At 38.9% G+C, this 15,928-nt stretch overlaps 1 protein-coding gene across 3 annotated transcripts in view; it reads right to left on the bottom strand.

Moving 5' to 3' along the window:
* nol8 (nucleolar protein 8) overlaps nucleotides 1-15,928 on the bottom strand; it is a 78,937-nt gene that overhangs the window by 14,412 nt on the left and 48,597 nt on the right. For all 3 annotated transcript variants that reach the window (XM_072280986.1, XM_072280985.1, XM_072280987.1), the window contains 6 exons: nucleotides 15,259-15,409; nucleotides 13,151-13,234; nucleotides 11,489-11,796; nucleotides 9,032-9,155; nucleotides 2,379-2,446; nucleotides 1,981-2,063 (listed from right to left, as the gene is read on the bottom strand). In XM_072280986.1, coding sequence (XP_072137087.1) covers nucleotides 1,981-2,063; nucleotides 2,379-2,446; nucleotides 9,032-9,155; nucleotides 11,489-11,796; nucleotides 13,151-13,234; nucleotides 15,259-15,409 — 818 coding nt within the window. The remainder of the gene's footprint in view (nucleotides 1-1,980; nucleotides 2,064-2,378; nucleotides 2,447-9,031; nucleotides 9,156-11,488; nucleotides 11,797-13,150; nucleotides 13,235-15,258; nucleotides 15,410-15,928) is intronic.

The raw sequence follows: 15,928 nt of genomic DNA, 5'->3' as shown, positions 1-15,928 counted from the left end.
CAGTGCTACCAAGCGTTCAGACCCACAGAGTTCCAACTGCAGTTTGATTTTTATTTTCTTGTACTAAAGTTTTGTAGTTAGTTCTTGGCTTCACACTTCAGGAAGGATAATTTGGACAAAGGGGTATCATGCAGGTTCACCAGAATCTCACCATAGTTCACAGCATCAGTATGAGATAGCAGATTTGTCATGGTTTACCTTGAATTTAAAATCACTATTGAGAATAGTGAAGTGAAATAAAGAAAAATAAAGAGAAAAGAGAAACTAATTTCCCAGTGACAAAAAGCACACGATCTAAATTACGCTTCACACCAGCGAAAGCAGAATTCTGAAACTTTCACCAAGATGTTATCATTGGGTCAAATAAAATAGTAAATTGATAATATTTTTGATTCACAAGGGCATTAAGAATTATTGAACAAGGCAATAAATGACTTAAAATTCAGATCTACCATGATCTAATGCAGGGCATACACAAGGGCTTGAGTGTTCTACGTCATTAGCCTATCTGCAATACTTGTTCAATGAGTACAAAAGCCAACATGTTTTAACTTAATTATCCCAAACCTGGGCCTCTGTACCTCCCTCTGCAGCTGGATCTTTGACTTCCTAACCAGAAGACCACAGTATGTGCGGATTGGAAATAACATTTCCACCTTGCTGATGATCAACCCTGGTGCACCTCAGGGATGTGTGCTTAGCCCACGGCTCTACTCTCCCTCCACCCATGACCGTGTGGCTAGGCACGGCTCAAATATCATCTCTATATTTGCCGACGACTCAACGATTGTTGGCAAAATTTCAGATGGTGATGAGAGATGAGAGGGCGTACAGGAGTGAGATATCAGCACAGTGTGTCACAGCAAAATCCTTGCACCCAGTGTCAGTTTGACCAAAAACCTGATTGTGGATTTCAGAAAGGGTAAGACAGGGAAACACACACCAGTCCTGATAGGGGTATCAGAAGTGGAAAGAGTGAGCAATTTCAAGTTCCTGGTTGTCAATATCTCGGAGGATTCATCCCGGGACCAACATATCACTGCAGCTTCAATGGCACGATGGCGGCTACACTTAATTTGGAATTTAAGGGGATTTGATATGTCACCAAAGACGCTCGCAAATTTCTACTGATGTATTGTGGAGATCATGCTAATTGGCTTCATCACCGTTTAGTATGGGGGGGGTGGGGGGGTAAGGCTTTTGCCTGGGATCAAGATAAGCTGCAGAGACTTGTAAATTTAATCAGCTCCATCCTTGCACTACCCATGACATCTTCAAAGAGCAATGCCTCAAAATGGTGGCATCCATCACAAAGGACTCCCATCACCCAGGTCACGCTCTGTTCTCGTTGCTACCATCAAGAAGGAGGTACATGCACCTGAAGGCACACACTCAACGATTCAGGAACAACTCTGCCATCTGAGTTATGAATGGACATTGAACCTATGAACACTACCTCACTACTATTTGAAAAAATTTTTTTTACAGTACTTATCTAATTTAACTATTATACTCACTGTAATTCATGCTTTTTCTCTATTATTATGTATGGCATTGTAGTGCTGCTGCAAAGACAACTAAATTGATGACATATCCCAGTGATATTGATCCTGATTCTAACAAAATGACTAATTATACGTTTTTAACTGGTATGAAATTACAGAGCTATTATTGAAGGATTAAGGAATAAGATTATCCTGACTTCTGGAAGAATTAGTTGTATACAAAGATAGAACAGGATCTGGATGCTGGAATCTAGAACAAACAAACCCTGAAACAGCTCAGTAGGCCAAGCTGCATCTGTGGAGGCAAAAAGGTGCAAGTTGACGTGCTGTGTCGAGCTGCTGCATTGTAACTGAGGAAGCACAAGCATTAGTATATAGCAGTACGAGAAGTGTCGGGGTGGGGGGGGGGTGTTGTTAGGATAGGTAATAGGTGGTACTGGCTATATGGAATCTGGGTATTTATAAAATCATTTACCTCGATTAGTAATGCTCGTTTTTTTTCCCAGGCTTCTCTCTCAGCTGTCAGATCTATACTTCGGCAAAACAGCTTAGGGCCATCTAAATGCAAAGAGAACAAGTCTTGCTGAGATATAATCGATTTAAAATGCCATCTTCAGAGATGCGGCAATTCAAGAAACATAAAATGAAATGTAAATCCAATATTAATGCTACATAACTTATATTGCAACACACATAAAAGTTGCTGGTGAACGCAGCAGGCCAGGCAGCATCTCTAGGAAGAGGTGCAGTCGACGTTTCAGGCCGAGACCCTTCGTCAGGACCTTTTCGTCACCAACAACTTTTATGTGTGTTGCTTGAATTTCCAGCATCTGCAGAATTCCTGTTGTTTAACTTATATTGCACTTATTTTACCTTTAAGCCTTTGGTCATCTTTGAAAAAGAAAAAGAAATTTGCTTTCTTCTCGGGAAGTTGTACCAAACTGTAACAAAATTCAAAACAAATGTCACTAAACTTACAGGCATTCAAATAAACATTTTGAATTCTAAGGATTATGAGGATTACAATCTTCTTAAAAGATATTCAAAGCACAAAGAAATGGCATTACAAAAATGTAAAAATGTAATTCAAAATTGCTGCAATAGTATAATTCTAAAAGGCAAGTACAAAAAGGACAACAAAACTTAATTTTAAGTGATTGGTTTTATAATGATTGAAAAAAAATCTGCACTTCTGATTCCAACTGAATATATCCATTAAATTTCTAATTTTATCACGTGTTCACAAAAATTTCCTTAAGTTAATGTGCAAGTTTAATTTACTGCATAATGTGAAGCTTTTAAGTTTATTATAGAACAACATTTTCCAATGTTTATTTTTTCTTGAAGTTTACCAATGATGCTTAGACAAGTAATTTGGAAGGGTGCAAGTAAAATTAAACAATGCAACTGAATGTGAAATTTGAGAACTGTCAATTTTTCCCATTATTTGAGGAAAGGGGGAGGTATGAGTGTGAGGGCAGCTTGTTGTTCTCAGTGTCGGATGTGGGAGGCCCTGGAGTCTCCCAGCCTCCTGGACGTTCACATCTGCGCCAGGTGCGCCAAGCTGCAGCTCCAAGGACCGTGTTAGGAAACTGGAGCTGCAGCTCGATGACCTTCGCCTGGTCAGGGAGAGCGAGGAGTTCATAGACAGGAGTTACAGGCAGGTGGTCACACCGGGGCCACGGGAGGCAGACAAGTGGGTCACGGTTAGGAGGGGGAAGAGGAAGAGTCAGGTAATACAGAGTACCCCAGTGGCTGTTCCCCTTGACAATAAGTACTCCTGTTTGAGTCCTGTTGGGGGGGGGACAGCTTACCTGGGGTAAGCAACAGTGGCCGTGCCTCCGGCACAGAGTCTGGCCCTGTAGCTCAGAAGGGTAGGGAAAGGAAGAGGAGGGCAGTAGTAATAGGGGACTCGATAGTTAGGGGGACAGATAGGCGATTCTGTAGACGCAGTCAGGAGACCCGGATGGTAGCTTGCCTCCCTGGTGCCAGGGTCCGGGATGTTTCTGATTGCGTCCAAGATATCCTGAAGTGGGAGGGAGAGGAGCCAGAGGTCGTGGTACATATAGGTACCAATGACATAGGTAGGAAAGGGGAAGAGGTCCTGAAAGGAGAATTAGGGCGTTAGGAAGGGAGTTGAGAAAAAGAACCACAAAGTTAGTAATCTCCGGATTACTGTTTATGCCATGTGACAGTGAGAGTAGGAATGGAATGAGGTGGAGGATAAATGCGTGGCTGAGGGATTGGAGCAGGGGGCAGGGATTCAAGTTTCTGGATCATTGGGACCTCTTTTGGGGCAGGTGTGACTTGTACAAAAAGGATGGATTGCACTTGAATCCTAGGGAGACCAATATCCTGGCAGGGAGATTTACGAAGGCTACTGAGGAGACTTTAAACTAGAATGGTTGTGGGGTGGGAATCAAATTGAAGAGACTAGGAGAGAGGAGGTGAGTTCACAAATAGAGAAAGCTAGTAGACAGTGTGTGAGGGAGGATAGGCAGGGGACAGAGAACGGGAGCACTCAGACCAAAGATGTAGGGGAGAAGGAAGAAAGAGATAATAAAGTTGTTTGCTCCATTAGGGATAAACAGAGAGTAAGAGGTGGAGAGTTTCTTAAATGCATCGATTTCAATGCTAGGAGCATTGTAAGAAAGATGGATGAGCTTAGAGCATGGATTCATACCTGGAAATATGATGTTGTAGCTAGTAGCGAAACGTGGTTGCAGGAGGGGTGATTGGCAACTAAATATTCCTGGATTTTGTTGCTTCAGGTGTGATAGAATCGGAGGGGCAAGAGGGGGAGGTGTTGCATTGCTTGTCAGAGAAAATATAACAGTGGTGCTTTGGCAGGATCGATCAGAGGACTCGTCTAGGGAGGCTATTTGGGTGGAATTGAGGAATGGGAAAGGTGTACTAACACTTATAGGGGTGTATTATATAGACCACCTAATGGGGAGCGAGAATTGGAGGAGCAAACTTGTAAGGAGATAGCAGATATTTGTAGTAAGCACAAGATTGTGATTGTGGGAGATTTTAATTTTCCACACATAGACTGGGAAGCCCATTCTGTAAAAGGGCTGGGTGGTTTGGAGTTTGTAAAATGTGTGCAGGATAGTTTTTTGCAGCAATACATAGAGGCACCCACTAGAGAAGGGGAAGTGTTGGATCTCCTGTTAGGGAATGAGATAGGGCAGGTGACAGAGGTTTGTGTTGGGGAGCACTTCGGGTCCAGTGATCACAATGCCATTAGTTTCAATATAATTATGGAGAAGGATAGGACTGGACCCAGGGTTAAGATTTTTGATTGGAGAAAGGCTAACTTTGAGGAGATGCGAAAGGATTTAGAAGTAGTGGATTGGGGCAATTTGTTTTATGGGAAGGATGTAATAGAGAAATGGTGGTCATTTAAAGGTGAAATTTTGAGGGTACAGGATCTTTATGTTCCTGTTAGGTTGAAAGGAAAGGTTAAAAGTTTGAGAGAGCCATAATTTTCAAGGGATATTGGAAACTTGGTTCGGAAAAAGAGAGATATCTACAATAAATATAGGCAGCTTGGAGTAAATGAGGTGCTCGATGAATATAAAGAATGTAAAAAGAATCTTAAGAAAGAAATTAGAAAAGCTAGAAGATATGAGGTTGCTTTGGCAAGTAAGGTGAAAATAAATCCAAAGGGTTTCTATAGTTATATTAATAGCAAAAGGATAGTGAGGGATAAAATTGGTCCCTTAGAGAATCAGAGTGGACGGCTATGTGCGGAGCCAAAATGACAGGGGAGATTTTGAACAATTTCTTTTCTTCGGTATTCACTAAGGAGAAGGATATTGAATTGTGTAAGGTAAGGGAAACAAGAAAGGTAGTTATGGAAAGTATGATGATTAAAGAGGAGGAAGTACTGGTGCTTTTAACGAATAAAAAGTGGATAAATCTCCAGGTCCGGACAGGATATTCCCTAGGACCTTGAGGGAAGTTAGTGTGGAAATAGCAGGGGCTCTGACAGAAATATTTCAAATGTCATTAGAAACAGGGATGGTGTTGGAGGATTGGCGTATTGCTCATGTTGTTCCATTGTTTAAAAAGGGTTCTAAGAGTAAACCTAGCAAATATCGGCCTGGGAGTTTGATGTCTGTGGTGTGTAAATTGATGGAAAGTATTCTTAGAGATGGTATATATAATTATCCAGATAGACAGGGTCTGATTAGGAACAGTCAACATGGATTTGTGCGTGGAAGGTCATGTTTGACAAATCTTATTGAATTTTTTGATGAGGTTACTAGGAAAGTTGACGAGGGTAAAGCAGTGGATGTTGTCTATATGGACTTTGGTAAGGCCTTTGACAAGGTTCCACACAGAAGGTTAGTTAGGAAGGTTTAATCGTTAGGAATTAATATTGAAGTAGTAAAATGGATTCAGCAGTGGCTGGATGGGAGACGCCAGAGAGTAGTGGTGGATAACTGTGTGTCAGATTGGAGGAGGGTGTGTAGCGGTGTGCCTCAGGGATCTGTACTGAGTCCAATGTTGTTTGTCATATATATTAATGATCTGGATGATGGGGTGGTAAATTGGATTAGTAAGTATGCAGATGATACTAAGGTAGGTGGAGTTGTGGATAATGAAGTAGGTTTTCAAAGCTTGCAGAGAGATTTAGACCACTTAGAAGAGTGGGCTGAAAGATGGCAGATGGAGTTTAATGCTGATAAATGTGAGGTGCTACATTTTGGTAGGACTAATGAAACTACGACATACATGGTAAATGGTAGGGCATTAAAGAATGCAGTAGAACAGAGGGATCTAGGAATAATGGTGCGTAGTTCCCTGAAGGTGGAATCTCATGTGGATAGGGTGGTGAAGAAAGCTTTTGGTATGCTTGCCTTTATAAATCCGAGCATTGAGTATAGGAGTTGGGATGCAATGTTGAAATTGTACAAGGCATTGGTAAGGCCAAATTTGGAGTATTGTGTACAGTTCTGGTCACTGAATTATAGGAAAGATGTCAATAAAATTGAGAGAGTACAGAGGAGATTTACTAGAATGTTGCCTGGGTTTCATCTCCTAGGTTACAGATAAAGGTTGAACAAATTAGGTCTTTATTCTTTGGAGCCTAGAAGGTTGAGGGGGGACGATAGAGGTATTTAAAATTATGAGGGGGATAGATAGAGTTGACGTGGATAGGCTTTTTCCATTGAGAGTGGGGGAAATTCAAACAAGAGGACATGAGTTGAGAGTTAAAGGGCAAAAGTTTAGGGGTAACATGAGGGGGAACTTCTTTACTCAGAGAGTGGTAGCTGTGTGGAATGAGCTTCCAGCAGAAGTGGTTGAGGCAGGTTCGATGTTGTCATTTAAAGTTAAATTGGATAGATATATGGACAGGAAAGGAATGGAGGGTTATGGGCTGAGTGCAGGTCGGTGGGACTAGGTGAGAGTAAGAGTTCGGCACGGACCAGAAGGGCCGAGATGGCCTGTTTCCGTGCTGTAATTGTTATATGGTTATATGATTTTTCCTTTCATACATTTTGTCAAAAAAAATCAAATTGTATGACATTTCACATCAACTAAATGGGCTGGAAGTCCCACCAACCAGCAAACATGCCAAACTTGTCTTTTGCCTGCCTTTGAATCATGTTATGCCTTCCATTGTGATCACAGGTGCAGCCTTTGAAAAGGAAATCGGCTTCCAGCTGACTGATGAGCCTCTGCCTCCAGGCACATTAGCTGTCAATGAGGTTGAGTCTTTGCACGTCTTCAAAATTTAAAATCATGCAAGCATTGTTTTAAAACATAAAAGTAAGCATGCACATATGTAAATAAACAACTTAAGTAAATAAAATCACTTTAATTTAATCTTTTTTATAACCATTTCAGTGGGATTGCTGTTCTTGTGCGAAGTTAACATGACACAAGTCAGCAGGCAGGCTTCTGAGAAAACTGCGGAAGTCTCCATTTCTCTGTTGGACTCATGAGCAGTCTCTGGAGCAAGACGGGTGTATTATGTTGGCACGTAGCTGAATCAGAAGAATGCAATTCAGACAACACTAAGGAGTTATGTGGGAAATCTGCCTAGAAGAGTCAGGTCAATTCAAAGTAACATGTACTGCAGCAGTTAGTGTGGCGCTATTACAGCTTAGGACATTCCAAAGTTTGCAGTTAGAATATGGCACCGTCTATAGCAGGGGTTCCCAACCTCTTTTGCAACACAGACCAGTTTATTATTGATAATATTCTTGCGGACTGGCCGACCTGGGGGGCGGGTTGCCAACGGATGAGTAGCAGTCAAATATGTTGTGTTTACCCCTGAAAGACTACAATGACCATGAAGCCTTGCACGGGCACCAGTGCGCATGCATCTACGTGCAGATTTTTTTCTACAAATCGTTATTGGCAATTCTGTTGGGGGGAGGGGGGATGTTGTTAATCACGACCGGAATATAGGTGATAAGTGGCTAATACACTCAATTTCGTTTCTAAAAGGGTTTATCTAACAAATTTAATATTAAACACACAGCGCATATTTTCCTCGCATGAATATAGCGATGTCAATTATCAGGGGAGGACAGGGGAGCTTGTAGTAAGTGTTGAACAAACTTCCAGTAGAAGTGGTAGAGGCAGGTTCGATATTATCGTTTAACGAAAAATTGGATCGGTATATGGACAGGAAAGGAATGGAGGGTTATGGGCTGAGTGCAGGTCGGTGGGACGAGGTGAGAGTAGCGTTTGGCACGGACTAGAAGGGCCGAGATCGCCTGTTTCTGTGCTGTTATTGTTCTATGGTTATATAGGTCAATAGCATCATAACATTTTAAGTAATGTTTGAATATTAAACACACAGCGCATATTTTCCCCGTATGAACATATAAGATCATTGCAACACACCAATATCGCTGAATCAGTGTTTCCCTGCAACAAGACGGTCCTATCGAAGGGTGACGAGAGACAGCGATACTCGAACGGAGTTCCTTATGTCCAGTCTATTCCGCAATTGAGATTTCGTTGCATTCATTGCAGAGATATGTTGGAAATGGAAGCAACATTTTCAGTGCTTTTGTGGCTATCTCAGGATATTCAGCCTTGACTTTGATCCAGAATGCCGGCAGAGATGTTATGTCAAACATACTTTTCAGCCCGCCGTCATTTGCAAGCTCGAGGAGTTGGTCTCCTTCCCACGCTGACCTGGATGACGCGTGGGTAATGACCTCGCGTGCGTTCAAGCTCAACAGTGGGCGTGACAGGGAATGAGGAAAGGTGCAGCTGACTCCTATCGCCAAATCATATCGTTTCCTCGCGGCCCGGTAGCACATGCTTTGTTGGTTGGGGACCGCTGGCCTATGAGGTGTTTGTAAGCTCTCTGTAAGTGAGTGGATTTCCTTCCACATTCCAAAGTCATACAGATTAATAGGTTAATTATTCATTGTAAATTGTTCTGTGATTAGGCTAGTGTTAAATAGGTGGGTTGCTAGGTGATGCTGACTGTTGGGCCGGAAGGGCCTGTTCTGCACTGTATCTCTAAACAATAAATAAATAAATAAAATTACCTTTCTTCAGTGTTATCTTCAGAATCTTCGATATCCCCCTCATCTTCAGATGAGCTGTCTTGGAATCGAGGATCTTCATGCCATGGAAATGCTGACATTGTTACTGGCTCAGTTTTATAATGTTCTGAAGTAGTAAAAGACAAATCAAATATTCTATTTCCATATGTTGTATAAATTGAATCATTTTGAACTTAAGAGTGATACATTTGATTACCACATTCTGCTGAATACCCAATATCAGCAGCTTCCCTGTACAGAGAAGGATAAATACTGAGTCCAGATACTGTATATCCTCCAATTAAATAAGGGGATGAACAAAGTAAACATCTTCAAACCCACTCACAAACTCTTTCTCTTAGCAATACTGTCTCTGGCAGGTACGTGAACTAGTTGATTCAAATTTTGATGTCACATTTGACTCAAGTATTGCACTTTGATTTGTCTATCTGTGACAGCTCATCTCAAATTCATAAAATCACCCAACTTCTTCCTATCTCAGTTCATCTGCTGCTGAAACATTCATTCATACCTGTATTATTTCTGGACTTAACTACAATAATGCAACTCTCCATTGTTCTCTCTCATAAACTGGAGATCATCCAAAGCTCTATTACCAATGTACTAACTCAAGTTTATTCATCTATTATTCCTCCATTATTCCTCCCTCCATTTGCCGATCTACACTGGCCGCTATAAAATTCTTATCATTTGAAAAAAGTGATCAGAATCAGATTTATTATCACCGACTTATGTTGTGAAGTTTGTTGTTTTCTATTTCTGTCATCCTCTCCCAACTTACAAGGATGCATATTTGCACTCTTCCATTTCTGGTCTTTTGCTCATTTTCAATGTAATCAATCTGCTATACCTCGCCAGCAGCAGTGCCTTCAATTGTCAAAGCCCTAAACACATTTCATAAGCCCTGGTTCACTTCTTAAGATATTGTTTCAAATCGACACATTTGATTAATCTTTTGCTTAATATCTCCTTGTGTGACACCATTGATCTATGTTAAAGTGTTTATGAAGTTCTTTAGGAAGCTTTCATAACATTAAAGGTGATATGTAAATGAGAGTTGTTACTTTCAAATAAGTTATCATCAGCACTCAGTCCATATTAATAAGAAGAGTTAATGGGGGTGATTGTTCAGGTACAGAATTATTTCTACAATTATATCAACATATTGGTGTAGTGAGCTGACAGAAATCAATTTCAGTACCACTATTTTCAACTCACTAGTTTTATTTTTAATATATGACATGACCAGTCCAGAAAACAATTATCTGACAGCCTATCTCAAATCCATGAAATCACCCAACTTCTTTCTCTGTATATCTGTTGCTGAAACTTCCAGTGTTATTTCCATTTTTGCTTCCTAATCCTTTTCTGACTTCTAGCCTTGTCTGTAACCTTCTCTAGTCTTGCATTCTGGTATGTATATGTCCCTGTTTTGGTTCATTACACATGGCATCTTCCTTTACTCGAGTAAAAAAGGCAAAGCCTCACATTGTTATATGTAAAAATAATAACCCTGCATGTTGAGTTCTGATAAAACATAATTGATCTGATTACTACTCTTCCCACTTAGGTTGCCCAACATGACGACTATTTGCAGCTTTTTTTGTTTTTATTTCCTTCGCAGTATGCAATTACACTCTTGAAAGCATTTCATTTTCTATCTTATACATCAGTATAACATAAGTTTCCATTAATTATTATACTTTGAACTATTTATGATTTTTCTATCTTCTTTCCTATTTTCATCCACAGGCAGACTACTTCAAGTGCCTTGAGATTTCTTATTACTGCTGAGTGATCATAATTCAATTGTGTACTGAAGGCAAGTGCAAACTTCCAATAATCTGATGTATATGTATGTCTCAATGTATGTATGTGAAAAAGTATCTGCAACAATTGAAAAATACAAATTACTGGAGCAGCATAGAACTTGCAAGAAGGTTAAGGGAAAGGAAAATAAGTGACAAAATGCATTTATAAGGCTTTCACACAGCCTGTCACCATGTGCTTTGCTGTAGCTTAAGTACATTTTGACATATAGTTATTATGTAGGAAAATATGGCTGCTCATTTGAATATTACAAGTTCTTATGAACAGTTAGGTAATTACAAGACGTGTTTTATTAGTGCTGGATTCTGGATACATATTGGTCAGATTATCACTGAAAATTTAACACTAAACGGCACTCTGGGATCCTTTTGCGGTGGAGGCACATTTTTAATACTGGAACAAAGCATCAGGAGTCAAGTCTCCTGAATTCATACAGTAATCTGCTGCTCTAAAGGGCAGGGATAAGAATTAAGGCAGTTGGGTATCACATGTCTGAAGAAATTTCACTGGGACATTTTACTATAACGTAATTAGAAGGCTGGAACTTGGCATCAAAAGGTAAAAAGTGTCCAAAACGAACGAACAATTGTCACACACTTTTTTTTTTACCTGGCTTTTCACTGGAATCATAAGTGGCTGCTCCAAAAAATGAAAATGTAAAATTTGTAGATTCTTCCTTAACAGCGTTTTTACTGAAAAGGTTGTCAAATGTGTGCTGGATGGTTGGGACTTCAGAAGATTCAGAGCATCGATTTTCAAGCTGACTCTCATCTTTCTTATCCCATGCAACTTTTTCTTTTTCGTTGGTGCTAGAGATGAACATTCCTTTCAGGTTCTTATTCACATCATAATAGATTTCTTTCGATACTTCTGGAAGTTTCTGTTCCTCTTCTTTCATTTTCTTTTTTGCTGCTTTGCTGCAATGTTTATAAAAGAAGTCAGCAGCTAAAATGTAAACTTAATCAATTTGGTCAAGGTCAACTTACCCCTTTTTAGTAGAAAACAAACTTCTGACACATTAATAGCTGCAAGATGTTCTCTATTTAATATAACTTGTTAAACCAAATTGGTCAGTGGAATTACCAATCTCCTTTCCAAATTCATTGTAGATATTTATAACTTTTAGTCAATGAGGTCCCTGTATGTTTCAGTCTTATAAAACAGTTTTTTTTACATCAATCCATGTCAAGAGATTTTCCAACAGATAATTAAAATTACATTGGAAAACAGCAATAGTACATTCAACAGCAGAGAAAAAAATTGAGAAAAGATATCCTAATGTCAATATGGAATATTTTTATGAAGGAATTAGTATCAGAATAGTTAAGAGATTCATAGAGGGGTGAGGCAAAGCTAATGGATTTTATGAAAGATAAAATGATATAATAAAAATTGCAGATGCTGGAAATATGTAATAAAAGCCAAGAATGCTGGAAATGCTCACATCTTGTATCCCGCTGACCGTATGTTTCGATGTACATGTGATAACTAAATCTGAATATGACTTTCCAAAGTTGAGAAGATGATGGAAAGACTATATGAAAGTGAGAGCATGATGGAAGTTGGTGGAAGGGGGATGAAACTTTATAATTTTGTACTTCAACAGACAGCAGAACTTAAACAGACAATGTTGTAAAAATAAAAGGATAAATCTTAAAATGATTTTAACAGGTAGCTAAAACTTCAATTTGCCTAATGCTTCTTCAGAACAATTCTTTAAACTTGGAAATTAAATAACATTTTTAAACTAAAAAGTTTACATTGCCATGTAAAATACAAGTTTGTCTATAAACTATCTCTTATCAAATAATGCAAAAACTGTTTTACGGAACTACAGAATTCGAATCTTTTAATTCTTGTGCTAAATTAATCCTCAAGTTTTCACTGTTCAGGATGCAATTTTATTAGATGGGATGGAAAAAAAAAAGAAAATCGATCTTTTATGTATAGATATGCATAACCCAAATTAAAGATACTCATTCACAAACAATTTTCATCTTTCTGCAGCATAAAAGTTTCAGACCATCAAGAAATCACATAAGCAAAATTTTCAATCCTGGCAGGAAAGGCCTATTCTGTATTTTGGAGCACAAGATTCCTACTGAGATTATCATGATGATACCAGCCAATTTTGGAATAAACATTACTCCTGGTTCAGAATGTTTTCACAATTGACTAGATTACAGAAATACTTAATTACTCATCTGTATTTAACAACTGAATGGTAACTGTAGGTTACTATGTACTGCACCATACTGCATTTGTTATTACCTTATTTTCTTAGTTTCCTCAAACTTGTTTTCGTAGATAATATGATCTTTTCTTGTAGGATCATACTGCAGAGCAGAAACATCTCTGGAAAAATGGAACATTTTACATTTAAAAGAAAAAGTTTAGTAAAGTTATTGAACTAGAGTACAACTTTAATGATTTTTTTTTAAAATAAGCACATTGAAATAACATACAGAATTGTACTAATTGTCAATTTGACGTCAACTGTTCCCTTTGGGAAACTATTGGCACTATTTTGTCGTACACTAGTATCATCATTTTGTCATATTACGGGAAAGACTCTAGCATGGACAAAGCAGTGGCTGATTGGCAGGAGGCACAGAGTGGGAATAAACGCATCTTTTTCTGGTTGGCTGCTGGTGACTAGTGGTGTTCCATGGGGGACTGCGTTGGGACTGAATCTTTTTACATTATATGGCGATGATTTGGATGTTGGAATTGATAGCTTTGTTGCAAGGTTTGCAGATGATATGAAGATAGTTAAGGGGGAGCTAGTTTTGCGGAAGCCGAAAGGCTACATAAGGACTTAAGACAGGTTAGGAGAATGGGTAAAAAAGTAGCAGATGGAATAGTGTTGGGAAGTGTATGGTCATGCTCTTTGGTAGAAGGAATAAAAATGTAGAAGTGTAGACAATTTTCTAAATGGAAAGAAAATACAAAAAACCGAGGCACAAAGGGATTTGGGAGTCCTTGTGCAGGATTCCCTAAAGATTAATTTGCAGTTTGAGCCTGTGGTGAGGAAAGCAAATGCTATATTAGCATTCATTTCAAGAGGACTAGAATATTTTTGAGACTCTATAAAGCACTGGTGAGGCCTCACTTGGAGTATTGTGAGCAGTTTTGAGCTCCTTATCTTAGAAAGGATGTGCTGAAACTGGAAAGGGTTCAAAGGAGGTTCACAATAATGATTCCAGGTTTAAACGGCTTGCCACATGAAGAGTGTTTAATAGCTCTGGGCCTGTTTTCACTGGAATTAAGAAGAATGAGGGGTGACCTCATTGAAACCTATCGAATAGTGAAAGGCCTCGATGGAGTGAATATGGAGAGGATCTTTCCTATGGTGGGAGAGTCTAAGACCAGAACACACAGCCTTAGAATAGGGAGGTGTCCTTTTAGAATGAAGATGAGGAATTTCTTTAGCCAGAAAGTAGTGAATCTGTGGAATTTGTTGCCACAAGCAGCTGTGGAGGCCAAGTCTTTATGTATATCTAAGGCAGAGGTTGATAGATTCCTTGATTGGTCAGGGCATGAAGAAACACAGAAGAAAGGCAGGAGATTGGGGATGAGAGAGAAAAAAAATGAATCAGGTGAAATGGCTGAGCAGACTCCATTAGCCAAAAGGCTTAATTCTGCCCCTATCTTATGGTACACAGTTGAAGCTAACTTCAATGCAATAAAAGAGCCCAAATAGACCACTTTTTCTCTCTTTTCCTCTATTACACTGGGCAGAAGAATCAAATCCCTGAAAATCACATACCACCAGGCTCAAGGACAGCTCCTAACCCTGTGTAAGAAGGCTAATAAATTGTTCTTAGCACAATAAGATGGTCTCTTGACTTCACAATCTCGTTATTATTTTGTACTTTATAGTTTACCTGCATTGCACTTTCTCTGTAGCTGTTACATTATTCTGCGTTTTTATTGTATGACCTTGTTCTTCCTCAATGCACAAGGTAATGATTTGATCAGCATGAACAACATGGAAGATGTGCTTTTCACTGCACCAAAGTACATGTGAGAATAATAAACTAATTCCAGTAAATCTAATATAGTCTTTAACTGTTGCTACCATAATGTGAAAAACACTTGCAGGGTGAGCACAAGAACTTCAATGGCGGAACAAATAAACTACCTGTAAAAAAAAATTATTGGCTTTACAGCTTGTTGTTTTAAGTTTCTACTAAGTTGATGCTCAAGAAGCTTTAACCAAACAAATGTATAATTAATATAACAGAAGTTTATTTTGAGAAAAACACGCATTGAAATAATTGGTAATACTGGGTTTGTGATTAACAATGGCAAATTAATAATTTTAAGCTGTGATGGGCTTTACGTTTTACTAATATTTTAAGTCAATTAAAACATACCTGAAATGTTTTAATTTTCTGTGTTCTTTATTGATTTCAGTTTTTTCATTGCCTTCCTGAACGATACTCTTCAAGATATTCAAAGATCTTCTTTTTTCCGCAATAAGCTCTTCTTCCTCAGCATTCTGTTTTCCAACTGTGACTGATTCTTCTGCAACAAAAAACTATAACCTTAAATGTGCATTTAAGTAAATTGCTACTTCATTAGGTTGTTCAACAGCAAAGAAAAGGCAGCTGTTGCATCTTCTGGGATTGCATGGGTAGGTGCCGTGTAAGTAGTCCAACCTGATGTTTTCTGGCTTTCTCAAATGCATCATAGGTTACTAAACAGCAACAAGTGTGGACATCAGCAGATTTTGATTTTATTTCTGATTCATCTTTTACTTTTCACTTTGAACAGAATGTTGGTCTAAACACTATACCAGCAGAATACCTTTGATCTTCATTTATAAGTCAGAAGGATCATTCAACAAAGTTGTCCTCTCACTCTCCTGCACTCCTCTATGATTTACCTTCTTTCACTCTATTACAAGTATCTCCATCTATTTTCTCCCCATCTGTCAATTTAAAAAGGACTAAACACAACATTTAATTTGGGTACAGACTCTATCTACCAAGTACCAATGACCGGTTTTTATCAATTCTCCGCATTACTTTTATTTTAAGCATT

The sequence above is a fragment of the Mobula birostris genome, chromosome 16, assembly GCF_030028105.1.
Source record: "Mobula birostris isolate sMobBir1 chromosome 16, sMobBir1.hap1, whole genome shotgun sequence".
Classification (NCBI taxonomy): domain Eukaryota; kingdom Metazoa; phylum Chordata; class Chondrichthyes; order Myliobatiformes; family Myliobatidae; genus Mobula; species Mobula birostris.
This window is presented reverse-complemented; position numbering and strand designations above follow the sequence as displayed.